This window comes from Haemaphysalis longicornis, unplaced genomic scaffold (genome assembly GCF_048455015.1).
Source record: "Haemaphysalis longicornis isolate Haplotype H1 unplaced genomic scaffold, Haemaphysalis longicornis Haplotype H1 scaffold_1, whole genome shotgun sequence".
NCBI classification, from domain to species: Eukaryota; Metazoa; Arthropoda; class Arachnida; order Ixodida; family Ixodidae; genus Haemaphysalis; species Haemaphysalis longicornis.
This window is the reverse complement of record NW_027526203.1, coordinates 9,037,735-9,050,712: the sequence shown is the minus strand read 5'-3', so window position 1 is coordinate 9,050,712 and position 12,978 is coordinate 9,037,735. Positions and strand designations below refer to the sequence as shown.

Here is a 12,978-nt window from a genome sequence, read left to right as displayed (position 1 = left end):
CAAAATCCATCGTTTCGCGGCACTCGCTGAAACCAAAACTGCGACTGGCCGCATTGAAAATGCCTCTAATTAAACAACCGTCGCACGCTGAAGCAAATGAGGTTTCTACAGGTTATAAGTAGGTCACTAGCTACTTATCGCAACAAAAAAAACAAGATGCAAAATTTTTGTGTCAGTGCCCCTTTAACTGTCTATTTTGCAGTAGGGTTACCCTGGGAGACCTTTACCCAGCCCACAGTGGGAGATGTGAGCATGCATTTGGGGTTCGCTCGACAGGCCAGGTGAAGATACTCCTCCAAAGGGACAGGCATTGAGGGGGAGAGATCTTAAAGGTGCCTGCTCCTGCTCTAGCATTCTGGAGGAGGCTTTCAGTACCCTGTATTGAAACAGGCACATACTGTATTTTTGTTTATGTAACCCATCCCCCTGAAAATATCCGACACCCTCACGTTGCGCCCTGGGAACGCAAAAAATATATCCCTCTATAGGCTGCGTAGGGCAGTTCAATCTTCAAGAAAAAAAAAGGGGTATCAAACTTTCTATTTCCAACTGTGTGTAAAGAGCTCATTGCTGGAGAACAAAATAAGTTAAAAAAAGTCATGCCAATAAAATTAAAAAAGTCATGCCAGTGCTAATGAGTTTGAAAGCTGTGTTTGTGGGGCTTGCTTCCAGCTATTACTGGTTAGGAACGGCAGACCGTCAGTGCACGATTGTGCTAATTGCTACTTTGAAAAGGCCCGTTCAGGGAGAAATCGAGTTTAACCCGATTCTGCTGGAACATGTTCGGGGTGTAAAAACCAGGTAAAATAAGGTTTTACCCAAAAACAAACAACCGAATTATAAACCTGAAAATAAACCTGAAAATTTTTTCTAAGTACAAAATTCGAAAATGCCGTGGACACGTGTTTCAGTAAACCTGGATACATGAAATTATGCCTTGGTTATGAAAAGAAATTCTCAACTAAAAACATGTGAAAAATGTATTTTTTGTGAGTTTGAACCAGTTGAGCTCTAGGTGTAGTGCACTTTGAGCGCCTCCATTCCACAGACTGATCCACAAATACCACAAACACCAGCAGCTGACTCCGCTTGCACCGACAGGCTTTCCAGGTACAAATCGGTGGTGTGTGGCTAAAGCCTGGTTGCTTGGTTTCTATGCTGCAAAAACAGGCTGCAAAAACAGGGAAAACGAGAGAGAGGCCGAGTTGGTGCAGGAGCGACTTTTTACTAAACTGGGTTCACTGGGGCCTGTTTGTGCAGCAGGGAGGAGGCGATAGACAGGCTTTTGAAGGTCAAGGGGTAGGGGCCTACAGAGAGGGGACCAACTCCCCCCTTGTGCTTCTCTGTTTGCATCCTCATAGGTAATATGGTCCTGTTCTAGCTGCAATTAGCAGATTGAACAGGGCCATGTTACGAAGAAAAGATACGATGTTTGGTGTGAACAGCAGCCTACACGGTTAGCAGTGAAAACAGCAGATTGCAGTGGCGCACTCAATGGAAATAGCTACAAGACACATTGCACTAGTGTGCAAGGGCTGCCGGAGCACAGCAGAAAATATTAGATGCAACGCATCTCTTTAATTCGCCTTGTCCCTCCGGCGTCTTCCGGCGTCCGTAGTCCGCATCCCTCCCCCATTCTCCTCGCTGTGCCAGCTGCGCGCTAACGCCTCACCGCAGCGTCATCTGCGTGTTAGCGCTCGCTCCCGTCGCCGTGCCAGCTGTGCGTCAGCGCTCGGTTAAACATCTAACACATGCGCATGCGCTGCTCTCTCTCATTCCCCTCATCGTTAACGCGCGGTACATATAAACGCGGTAACTGCGCCACTCCGCTCAGTCGTTCCGCCACTCCGATGACATCCGATGACCACCGATGATTTGAATGGAGACTAACAGGCCTGCTATCGCGATGGTCGGCGCAACCGTACGTAATATAATGGAAACAACATAACGGAAACGCAACGGAAACCCCACGATGCATCGCATCTACCCATGGTTCCCCTCGCGGGAAGATGGTGTAAATTTTTTCATAAGAGGGGAAGAACAGTGTTGGCATGTGGAGGCACGCCATGAATATTCACCAATTTTCTTGCTGTTATCCCTAACGGTGGTTATCCCTTCGTCTAGATGTATACAAGGGGGGGGGTTCTGAAGGTGCTGATGTTGATCCTTTGCGACCTCCTCTTGTACAATCTGTTCTAAGATTAAACCCAGGTGTTTTAGATTGTTCCATGAGAGAGAGTTAATAACAAAGCGCACAGCCAGATTTTGAATTGCCTCAAATTTATTCAGAACATAAATATAGTGTTCGGGCCCCAGCCCAAGGCAGCACACTCAAAAATGGAGCGTATGTGCGCAGCATGCTCGTTTTCTGGAAGTTTGGAGTGTGTGCACCTAACAATCGTACACTTCACCCCAATGGGGTACCCTCAAACAAATAACGCTAGAGGACTTTTTATCTACGACAGCGTCTCAATCAAACCAGGGGGCCAGGTTGAGGACTGCCGACATGTAATTTCTGGCGACCAAGGTGTGGAAACTTGGAGCTTCATTTGCTTCCGCGCCATCAAAACGTACACCGCGCCATCAAAACGTACAACTAGGAGTGCTTAGGTGTTCTCGTTTTTTTTTTTTTTTTTTTTTTTTTTTTTTTTTTTTTTACAGAGCTGAATCGGAACGGAACGTTTATTTATGGAACGAAACAAAAACCGGAACGCAAATCATTTTGTTCAAACACCCTGAATTCACATATTTGCACACCTGCTTTTTGGTTTAGGATTTGTCATTTATTGGCCCAGAATATGTGTGCAAAAATACTGTGTATGCACACATGTGCTGCAACTAAAGCCCTTTTTTTAGTTATTGCACTATGCTTGCAATAAAAAAGCTCTGCGTGTCTCTTTGGGCTGCAAATGTTGAGATCCTTTGTGGGCTGCTAGAAGTTTCCTTTCGACAGCATCACAAATATACTAGTGCCTATCGGAGACATGGTTCATTGTGAATGAAAAGTTTTGTGTATTTCTTTGAGAGATGAGAGAGCATTCTGTATGGGTGTTTGATAGGGGGCACACTGGGACTTTTGCAACCCCCATGCATTGTTTGCACATGTAGTCAGTAAATTCTCTGCCCCTCTCTGCCCCTCTCTGAATATCTGAATATCTCTGCCCCTCTTCTGAATATCTGAATATCTCTGCCCCTCTTATGAATATCTCTCCAGCAATCAAGCCACGTCTTTGTTACTGAAGCGGTGGAGCCTGTCTGCCGCGCGTGATCACTTCAACCTGTGCACAGGGGTTTGGACACCACTACAGGGCAAGCACAGCTTCGTAGTCCGTGCCCTGGTTCCCCCTGAGGTCCTGTACACTAGCCCACAGCGTAACTTATCCTGTGCCACTTCACTGCTCTGCAGCTCGTTTAACTGCCATGTGCGTATGTTCATAAGAATGAGGCTCAAACAGGACCAGTGCATTTGGAATTATCAAGCTTACATTATAGGAGAACACTGTCACGAGTAGTCATAACTGCTTATGTCACACATCTGTGCTGTGTGGGAAAACACCATCAACATGCAACCACATAGGCGGGCTTGCATACTGAGTGCCGTTTTTTATGCTTCTGAATATCTCTGCCCCTGCGCTTGCATGGGGGAGCATACAGAGTGAGTTTGGTGGGGTGCTTTCAGTGCCTGAATGGGCCGCCAGCAAGCGGAAGTAGTGTCGGGGTGGCAAATGCAGAGACCCACACCTTGCACGCAGGGGGGCCCGCTCCTGTTGGGTGGCCAGTCAACGCTCTTGCGCCAGGCAGCCCTTCTAGTCATCACCGCCCACCTGGTAAGGCCCTTGGCGTCAGGAGGAGAAGGCCGGTTCCCGTGCATGCTGAGTTGGTGTTGCACAGCGGGAAAGTGTCACATGGGAGGGGAACAGTCATTGCAGTCTTTTGGTGGAGAAATAAGCGGCAGTTCTCAATTCTCCCATGCTTACCCAGCCAAGCATTTGACCCCTGCTGCTTGATGATCGCATCCTTTGAGAGCACACGCGGAGCAGCGTCAGGGCGAGAGACAGTAGTACAAGTGCTTGCCCATGGGGTTTAGAAGAACTGCGAGTTGGGCTTGTTGGTATAGGTTCATAATGGGAAACAGCGCAAAAACAAAACTTGGACAAGAAAGACAACAGGACGAAGCGCTACTAGCAACTGAAACGTTTAATCGTCAAAACACACAAATATATACACATAATCTAAGCCACCGCCAACACAAAAGTACAGTACAATCTACAATCTTGCACAGTCACGGGGAACAACCACCAAAAACACTGCATACAACCAAACCGCACGTGTTCTGACTCCGAAAGATGCACGGTACACTTTATCAGCCCTTATCCAAGAAAGCAAACTCGGCATCTGATAGCAAAACAGAAGGTTGGCTGACACATGTTTTTTCCTCTTTTTTGGTGTAAAATGCTTGCATTATCTCTCTTGTAGCCCGCTTACGGTGTTTGTCAAGAACGATGGTGTGCGGTAGCTCCGGATGGCACGCGCATTCCTCGTGGTTTTGGTTTTCATCAGTGAGCGTGAGTGGCAACTCCGGACGGCCCGTGCACTTCTTGCAATGCATGGCCAAATGGGAATACGGTGCCCCTTTTAATGTGCGGTGCCCCTTAATACGGTGCCCCTTTTAAACGAACGGATGACTGTGTTCGTTTGGCTTGTGAAAGGAATCGCTGGGAGATTAAGAAGGCTGGAAGCGTGGCCCACGGGGAGGAAAATGAAGTGGGTTCAGTTCCTGACAAGATAGCCGTCATTCCTTACCTACACGGTGTATCACATCGGCTGAAGAAAGTTGCTTCCAGATATGGCGTGCGCGTCGTCTTTTCAGCCCAAAACAAAGTGGCTAAGATTTGCCCTGCGGTGCAAAGGTTAGCAGACAAGAAAGAAAAAAGGATGGATGGTTGTGGGATAAGACATGGCATTAAATTTGTTGAGTGCGGTAAGGACGTTGTGTATAGTATCCCTTTCAAGTGTGGAAAGAAGTACATCGGTCAGACTGGGCGCTGCCTGAACGTTCGCCTTCGTGAGCATAACAGCTCATTAAAAGGGGCACCGTATTCCCATTTGGCCATGCATTGCAAGAAGTGTACGAGCCGTCCGGAGTTGCCACTCACGCTCACTGATGGAAACCAAAACCACGAGGAATGCGCGTGCTATCCGGAGCTACTGCACACCATCGTTCTTGACAAACACCGTAAGCGGGGCTACAAGAGAGATAATGGAAGCATTTTACATCAAAAAAGAGGAAAAAACATCTGTCAGCCAACTTTCTGTTTTGCTATCAGATGCCGAGTTTGCTTTCTTGGATAAGGGCTGATAAAGTGTACCGTGCATCTTTCGGAGTCAGAACACGTGCGGTTTGGTTGTATGCAGTGTTTTTGGTGGTTGTTCCCCGTGACTGTGCAAGATTGTAGATTGTACTGTACTTTTGTGTTGGCGGTGGCTTAGATTATGTGTATATATTTGTGTGTTTTGACGATTAAACGTTTCAGTTGCTGGTAGCGCTTCGTCCCGTTGTCTTTCTTGTCCAAGTTTTGTTTTTGCGCTGTTTCCCATTATGTGCCCATGGGGGCTCTCCACTTGCGGGCTGGTATGACGCAAGCGCCTTCACTTGGTCAGTGGATGCAGGGGTGCATGAACGGAGGAATGTCTTTGTAAGCTGGTCTTCTTCTTTCGTACAAATGGCATGTAATTTTCTATTTTATTTGTTGTTCATTGTGTTCATGCTGGTACTACCCCTCTGGGGGTTTTTTTGCTTGCTTGTGTCTTTTATTTGCCTCTACAGAAAACTTTTGGCAGTCCATGAGCTGTCCAAGTGGTGCTTGAAGTAGAAATTCTGTGGCCGACATACGGAGCTGCTCTGGAGCAGTTCTGAGCATTTCAAAATCAGGAGTAAAGGAGGCCTTTTATTTTGTTCGTGTCACTATTTTTGGTTTGTGACATATAAATGCATGTTGGTACAAACCAGGGGATAAAAAATAAAAAGCCAAAGTGAGCACCTGTCCTATCTGTTTCTCACATAAATGGGGCTCCTATGTTTTTCATATCATGAGCCTATTTGTCTAACAGCATGTTTTATCTACAGAATACAAGTTCTAGCTCTTCTAGGTCCAGTGCACCATTGAGAACTACTGTGGCTGGCTGTGAAAGAATTTTTTTAAATTTGAAGGATGATCTGACCTAAGATGGTAGTGAAGAAAAACAATTTTATATTGTCATGACCCATATGCTTGGCAGATCATTTTGTTTAACTTTTTTGCATGTGGCTGGCCACACAGGGTTGTCTTATGCAGAATGTCTGTTTGTTTTTCCAGTGTTAGACTGCACCCAGCTATCTTGCTTGATAGGGAAAGAGTTTAACGCATTTGTCACTCATTGAGACTGTGTCTGATTGACAATGATGACAATGATCAGGATCTGGTTGGATGTTTATGGAGGCGACTGTGCTTCAAGATGTGTGCATGCAGACAAAAGGCCACAGTATTCACTTTGGCGACGCTCTACTCTGCACATCATTTTGTTTGACTGTTTCCTCAACGTTTGTGCTTTTCGTATGGTAGTTGTTGCGGAGCACAAGTTTGCTCCAGTAAACTTTAATTTCTATGAGAACCTTGCGTCATCATTCACTGTGTGGGAATATTTAGTTGCAGATACTTTGTTCATGCCATTTTGTCCAGAATGAACCTTTTTCCAGTACCGGTCCTCCTAGTGGCCGCCACGGTGAACTAAAAATGGCAGTAAGGCACGCCCCCAAAAATTTTTGGCTTTTGGGGAACCCGTGCAAGAAATGTCCTGATCCTGCAGTCCCTCCCGCTGACCCGTCACCCGTACCTTTCACATGGATGCCCAGGCGAGGAAAACCAATTGGAGGACCATTTGGGCCTGTCGAAAGCACAATTGGTTTAAATGGAACCATTTGAAAATGCAAATGGTTCCATTTGGACCATTTGTGTATTCGGCAGGTCCAATTGGGCTTCCAATTGTTTTTTTTCGCCTGGGTGTCATGGTAGCAGGCGCACGTTCCCGTGACTAATCTGTAGTGGTCAAAGTGCCCCATTTTCTTTACTTTTTTTTTTTTTTTTTTCGTAACTACTTGACTGGCAGCCATGTGCTCACAGCGTGGTCAGCCTCATACCTTATTGTCCCTTTCCTTAGAAAGCCTTTTTTGTGTGCACGTACGAACTCACCATGAGCTGTCAACAGAGAAAAAATAAAGACGTGCAGCGCTAGAAAGCATAGCCGCTCACCAAGAAGCAGGCTGAGGGGTGCCCTTTTGTTTACTTTGCCGGAGGCACCTGCCAAGAATGGCATACCGGCAGTCCACGCATGCACAGATTGCTACTGGGAAAAGGTCTGTTCACTGGATTTTTGCACTCTAATGTTGACACCCTTGTTGACAGGGTGCCCGGGTGCCAGCTGAGGTCTGTGAGCTGACCCCAGTGGACCGCATCATCACTCGCCTTGGGCCCAGCAGCAAGCTTGCCTCTGGTAAGGATCGTCGCCATTGTTCAGAGCTAACCCCACTCTTAGCCACTCAGCTCAAACAAAGTTGCTCCATGGCTCAAAGCCATTGTACCTATTACCTACAATGGCTCAAAGCCATTGTAGGTAATAATAATAGTCAAACCTTGATGTAACGAAGTCGGTAACATTCATAATTTACTTCGTTATATTGAAATTTGCAGTTAAAATGAAACGTTAACCGCGTGAAGCAGTTCCTGCAAAAACGAAAATGGGGCATGCATACACAGCTGGCGCTCTGTTTCTGTCGGAGCTTAATTGTCTATGCAAGCATCAGCGTGAACCGCATGGAGCGTTTTCTGCACACAAAAACGTGCCTCGTAAGCCACAGGCACGCTGACGCAGCCGCGGATCCCACCCGCAAGGTGTGGGTAGCTGCAGCAACCGCTTATAACCACTCGCTGAAGCGCAACTCGAGGAGCAAATGACGTTCATGCGGGGAAAAAGCTGATAATGTGGGCAAAATTTGCACTGTAAAACTTCATACATGTCGCTTAGGAATTTAAGCGCCCATCAAATATCCTCCGCGGTGGTAAGCCTAATCGTCTCTGGCGGGGCCAGCCGGAAGGAAGAAAGACTTTGTAGAATTCCTGCAACAGACACAGTGTGTGCACTGCGCCCGGACGTAGCCACTCGTCGATCCCGACGTCACCCCTACTCGGACCACCCCTTCGCTACTCGCTACGGGGTTGGACGCCGCTGCCCCGTAAGGGAGGGCGTCGCCCTGCAGCTTTCACTCCGGTGCTGCTTTTCGAGGGCTGCGAGGACCTGCTGGACGGCTGATAGTTGGGTGTCCTTGTCACAACTGCGCACTGCTTCTTGGATCCACGGCGGTAGGTCTGTCCTGGTTGCCGCCTCGTTAGGTCACACTTCACAGTCCCAGAGTACGTGGGCAGTCGAGGCCCTAGCATTGTTACACAACACGCACGTGTCGTCCGTATAGAGTTCTGGCTGTATGTGCTTCATGACGACCGGGGTCATCAGTGAATTCGTCTGCAGCTGTCTGAACGTGGATGCTTCCTCCCTGGTTAGCTTGGGGTGAGGCGGTGCCAGCACCCTCCTACTATTTCTATAATATTTGGTGATACCCTGAAAGGTATCGTACCTGTCCTTCGTCTCGGTCCACCACTCTGCAGACGATTCCACTGCTGCCGCACGGCCAGCTAATCCTCGCGCGACTGCGTTCGCCGTCTCGTTGTGGCTGGTGGCGAGTTCCGATACCTCGTTCCCCGCGTGGGCGGGAAACCACTTGATTGTCACCTTGCGTCCATCGATGTTCACCCGCTCGAGCACCCGCACCGCTTCACAGCACAGCCAACTCTTGGCGAAATTGCGCACCGCACTCTTTGAGTCACTAAGCACCGTCGTCGTCCCTGGGTCCGCGATGGCCAGGGCGATGGCCAGCTCTTCCGCTCGCTGCGCGTCTCGTGACGATGCTCGCGGCATTCACCGTGACTCCCGTCTTCCCAGCTATCACTGCCGCCACGAAGCACCGGCGATCGCCGTACTCCGCGACATCGACGAATCTGGTGCCCGGAACGTTCAGGTGATGTTCCAACACAGCCTTTGCTCTGGTCGCTCTCCTGTTCGCGTCGTGGGTCGGATCTATGTTCTCGGGTAACGGGTACACTCGGACAACGTTTCGGACTGCCGCCGGGACTTCGCGCTCTTCCTGCTTGCCGAGGCTCTGAGGGCCGGCCGCCGCAGCCTGCTCAGACTTATCCAGTCCTTCGCGATAAGTCACGTCGCCTACGCGGCGTCCTTCCACAACTGGTTGCTTCAGGAGCGCAACTACCTGAACGCGGCCATGAGGAAAGCGTACAAGGCAGCCATAGGCGTGCTCGACAGTGCATGCACAAAGCAGCTCTTCCAGCTGGGAATACATAATACGCTGGAGGAGATCATGGAAGCCCAGCGGGTCGGCCAGATAGAGCGGCTCAGGAGTTTGCAAACGGGGAGGAACATTCTCGCCCGGGGCCAGCCGGCATCCGCAAGCGCGTCAAAGCTCCCACCATGGGGTGCGCGCCTCCCCATTGGTGCAAGTCGTCAGGTTCCTCCCACTGCCGCACACGGTGCGTGTCGCTTTGTGAAGGCAGAAGCCGCCGCCAGCGTCAATTGCGGACGCGTGCATGAAAAAAACACGCACAAAGCTCCTAAAGACCCACAAATGCTTTGCCGCACCCTTGCTGGAACGATGGAACCCAACAAGCACGAGCCAACTTGAATGGAGGGTAAAATGGTGGCATGTGGTGGCGGCAGTGCCATACGCAGTTTGTAGGCAAGGAGCTCGCTCACGGACTGTGGCTTGCTGCGTCCGTGGCATTGAACGTCCCGTGTTGCCGTTCACGTTTTATCGAGACTCCGTTTCAGCGCTTGCCTGTACCAAAATCTACTTCTATAACCGAAGTTTCATGCCTAGTTGTCTATGAAACTTTGTTACATTGAAATTTCAGCAAACTGGACTTTGTTACACAGAGGGTGAAGATACATGGTGTGCATACACTTGAAGTTAAAAAAAAAAAAAAATTCCCGCGCCTTCCCGTGAGGGGAACACGAGTAAATGCAGAGCATTGGGGCCTCAGTACTGGTTGAAGGCAGTGTTGCTTCCATCGCTTCTTCCGTGATGCTGGAGTAGCAGACACGAGTAAACGGTAAACGTGAGAGCGAGCGTCAACCAAGGAAGGAAGGAGCAACGCAGTGACTGAAGCACGAGCGACCGCTAGCCGCTTTATATTTGCAGCGCGCGCAGTAGAGCGAGAGCAGTACGGGGGGGAGAGCGCGCATGCGCAAGCAGCGCGCGCCCTTCCACGCCCCACCGCCCTGCTATCACGCACCTGTTACGCCGAGACCGCGATGGAGCGAACGGGCTGACTATGACGCATGCGCGCGCCAGCTGCTGTTGAGAGAGAAGAGGGAAGGAGGAGAGGCGCACCTGCTGCGGACGCGGAGCTGTGGACGCCGTCCGACGCAGGAAGAGGCGAGGCTAAGAAATGCTCTGCATTTAAAAAAGTTCTGTGGTTCGCTACATGGGGGGTTTCATTACATTGAAGTTTGTTACATCGAGGCATGACTGTAATAATGTTTGTTTGCGGAAAAGTTGGCCCTTGATGGGACGCAAGGATAGGCAGAAAGGCCCATACCCTGGTGCATCTGCTAGCCTGCCACCCAGGCTGGGTGATGCAAATTCGACACACACCAACATGCACACACTCACGCACTGCCACTGTGGGGGATGCACTGGTACGCGCTAGGATCCGTTCTGGGGAAGTGCAGTCCAAAGGGGCAGAAAAGGGCAAGTTGGTTTTGCATTTTGAGAAAGCCATGGGAAGAGAGAACAAATGCAATGCTAACAACTGAGCTGTTCTTCAGCAGGACCCTTTAATCGGCACAGCTGCAGCAACAAAAAATAACTGTTCTGATGTGTGAATACCAAATGCTACTATAGTTGTGGAAACAAACACAGCCGAACCTCGTTGATATTTTTTCTCCCATCTCGTGCCCCACAACATTGGTCCCATTGTGGAGTGCAAGTTGCTCCCTTCTAAAGCGACCTGTGCGTGCATTAGCTTCCTGCTTGCGGCGTCTGCTGTCCCAGTCATAGAGTCTGAAACCTATGGTCGTAGCCCACAGAAACTACAGTGTTTCTGCAGTACCTGTGCTAGTTTGGTTCTACCAGTGCGTATTTCAACATTCTGAGAAAGAGCGAGCACTGACAGGATGCAATGGCAATTCGGAGTAGTGCACTGCACGGGCCCGGGCCGGCCCGAAAGCCCGAGCCCGGCCCGGCCCGCGGGCCGGGCTCGGGCCGGGTAGCACACATTTTCTCGGGCCCGGGCCGGGCTCGGGCTTGAACGAAAAATGTTTCGGGCCTTGCCGGCCCGAGCAGTGCCTGAGGCACGGCAGTGGTGTGACGCTAATTCTAAATTGTTGATAGCAAGAAGTTTTCCCATTGATATTTGAGGTTAAGTGAAAAGAAAAAAAAGCGAAGTGCAATGTCACTATGGCGCCGTTAAAAAACATGATAAATAGACGATTCCGCTCAGAAAGCCTTCACATCAATTATAAAACAGACAGTATGGGCAGCATAGTGGGAGAGAGCAGGCCAGACGAGGGCACTCTAGACATACACAATACAACATGACTGTCTTTTATTTCTGCTTTTTGAAATAAAACAAGCAGAACAAAGGCGACATAGACTTCGCACTGTCTACTGTTGCCCCCTCCGTGGTAACAAGCAGCTCCTCGGTCACGACGCGTGGCCCTGCATTCCAAGCGCCTGGGCTTCCACAAGAAGCGGGAGACTGAAGAATGGGAGTACAGCTCTTTATTTTGAGTGCACACGTCGAATACACTGCTGTGTACAGGATGGGGGTTGGTGGAATAGGCACGAGAGAGGAGACGCGGGGAGAAGCAGTCATTCACAAAACAACACAAACACATCCCCTGAGGCTGGGAGCCGTAAAGATTCCGTTGCCGGGGTCCGCCTCACACAAGTTCCACGAAGGGTCGTGCGGCCCGCGTCGTCGCTTTGTCTCGAACGGTTGCCGGAACCCCCCCCCCCCCCACCCCCCCCTGCCCCGTGGTGGCGGGCTGGCTCGAAGTCGTCGTCGAACAAAATAAATGGGTCAGTCACAGCGCACATGCGCGGCCGCAGCGTCGTCGGGATGCTACGGGTCCGTGGAGGGCGAAACCAAACCCTACTGAAGCGGTTCCTCCACTTCGGAAAGTAAGCTTTCACCCAAAAATGCCGAGGCAAGGCAGACAAGATTTGTTGCCATCAGCTGCTGCCTTCAAGGTCCACACATCCCCATTCTTTTGCCGAAAGTAGGAACGCCGGTCGCCCACATGTTTTCGTATGGGCGGTAGTCACAACCGTGCATAGTTTCGGGGGCCAATTTTCGAAGCAGAGCCAATGTTTCGGATAAAAAGTTTTAAAACCATGATTCAAGGCAGAAAAGAAAACAAACGCAGACAAAATAATGCTGCCTTCATCACTGAAGGGAAAGACAGAAATGAAGTCATGAAAGCGGACACGTCATCTGCTCAAATTTCAGGCGCGTTCGTGTATGGACCCGAATTGAACCCGTGGCGCAATCTCCGAGTTCCTTTAGCAGCAGATAGTAAAAGCAAAATGCTGTCAAATATTCCAGCAGTAAATGTACGTAAACTTAGTCTGTTGAATCAACACTAACCAAATCCTAATTATATTATTGTGATCACAGTATTTCCCATTCATTGCTTTATGCCGTCGCTTTATGCTTACGCTTTTAGGTTAGAAACAGCAAACGTTTTCGGGCTCATGTTTATAGCCTTTTGGACTCGGGCTGATACTTAGGAAGTCTGGCGGGCACGGACTTATTTCATTTAAATTCTACCGGACTCGGGCTGATATTTTAAATTTTTGTCGAACTCGGG

The 12,978-nt window shown here is 49.5% G+C and overlaps 1 protein-coding gene across 2 annotated transcripts in view; it reads left to right on the top strand.

Annotated features, from left to right (window-relative positions):
* The window catches only part of LOC144175064 (DNA mismatch repair protein Msh6-like), a 296,118-nt gene that overhangs the window by 245,139 nt on the left and 38,001 nt on the right, over positions 1-12,978 (top strand). For both annotated transcript variants that reach the window (XM_077704119.1, XM_077704110.1), the window contains 2 exons: positions 3,753-3,827; positions 7,443-7,530. In XM_077704119.1, coding sequence (XP_077560245.1) covers positions 3,753-3,827; positions 7,443-7,530 — 163 coding nt within the window. The remainder of the gene's footprint in view (positions 1-3,752; positions 3,828-7,442; positions 7,531-12,978) is intronic.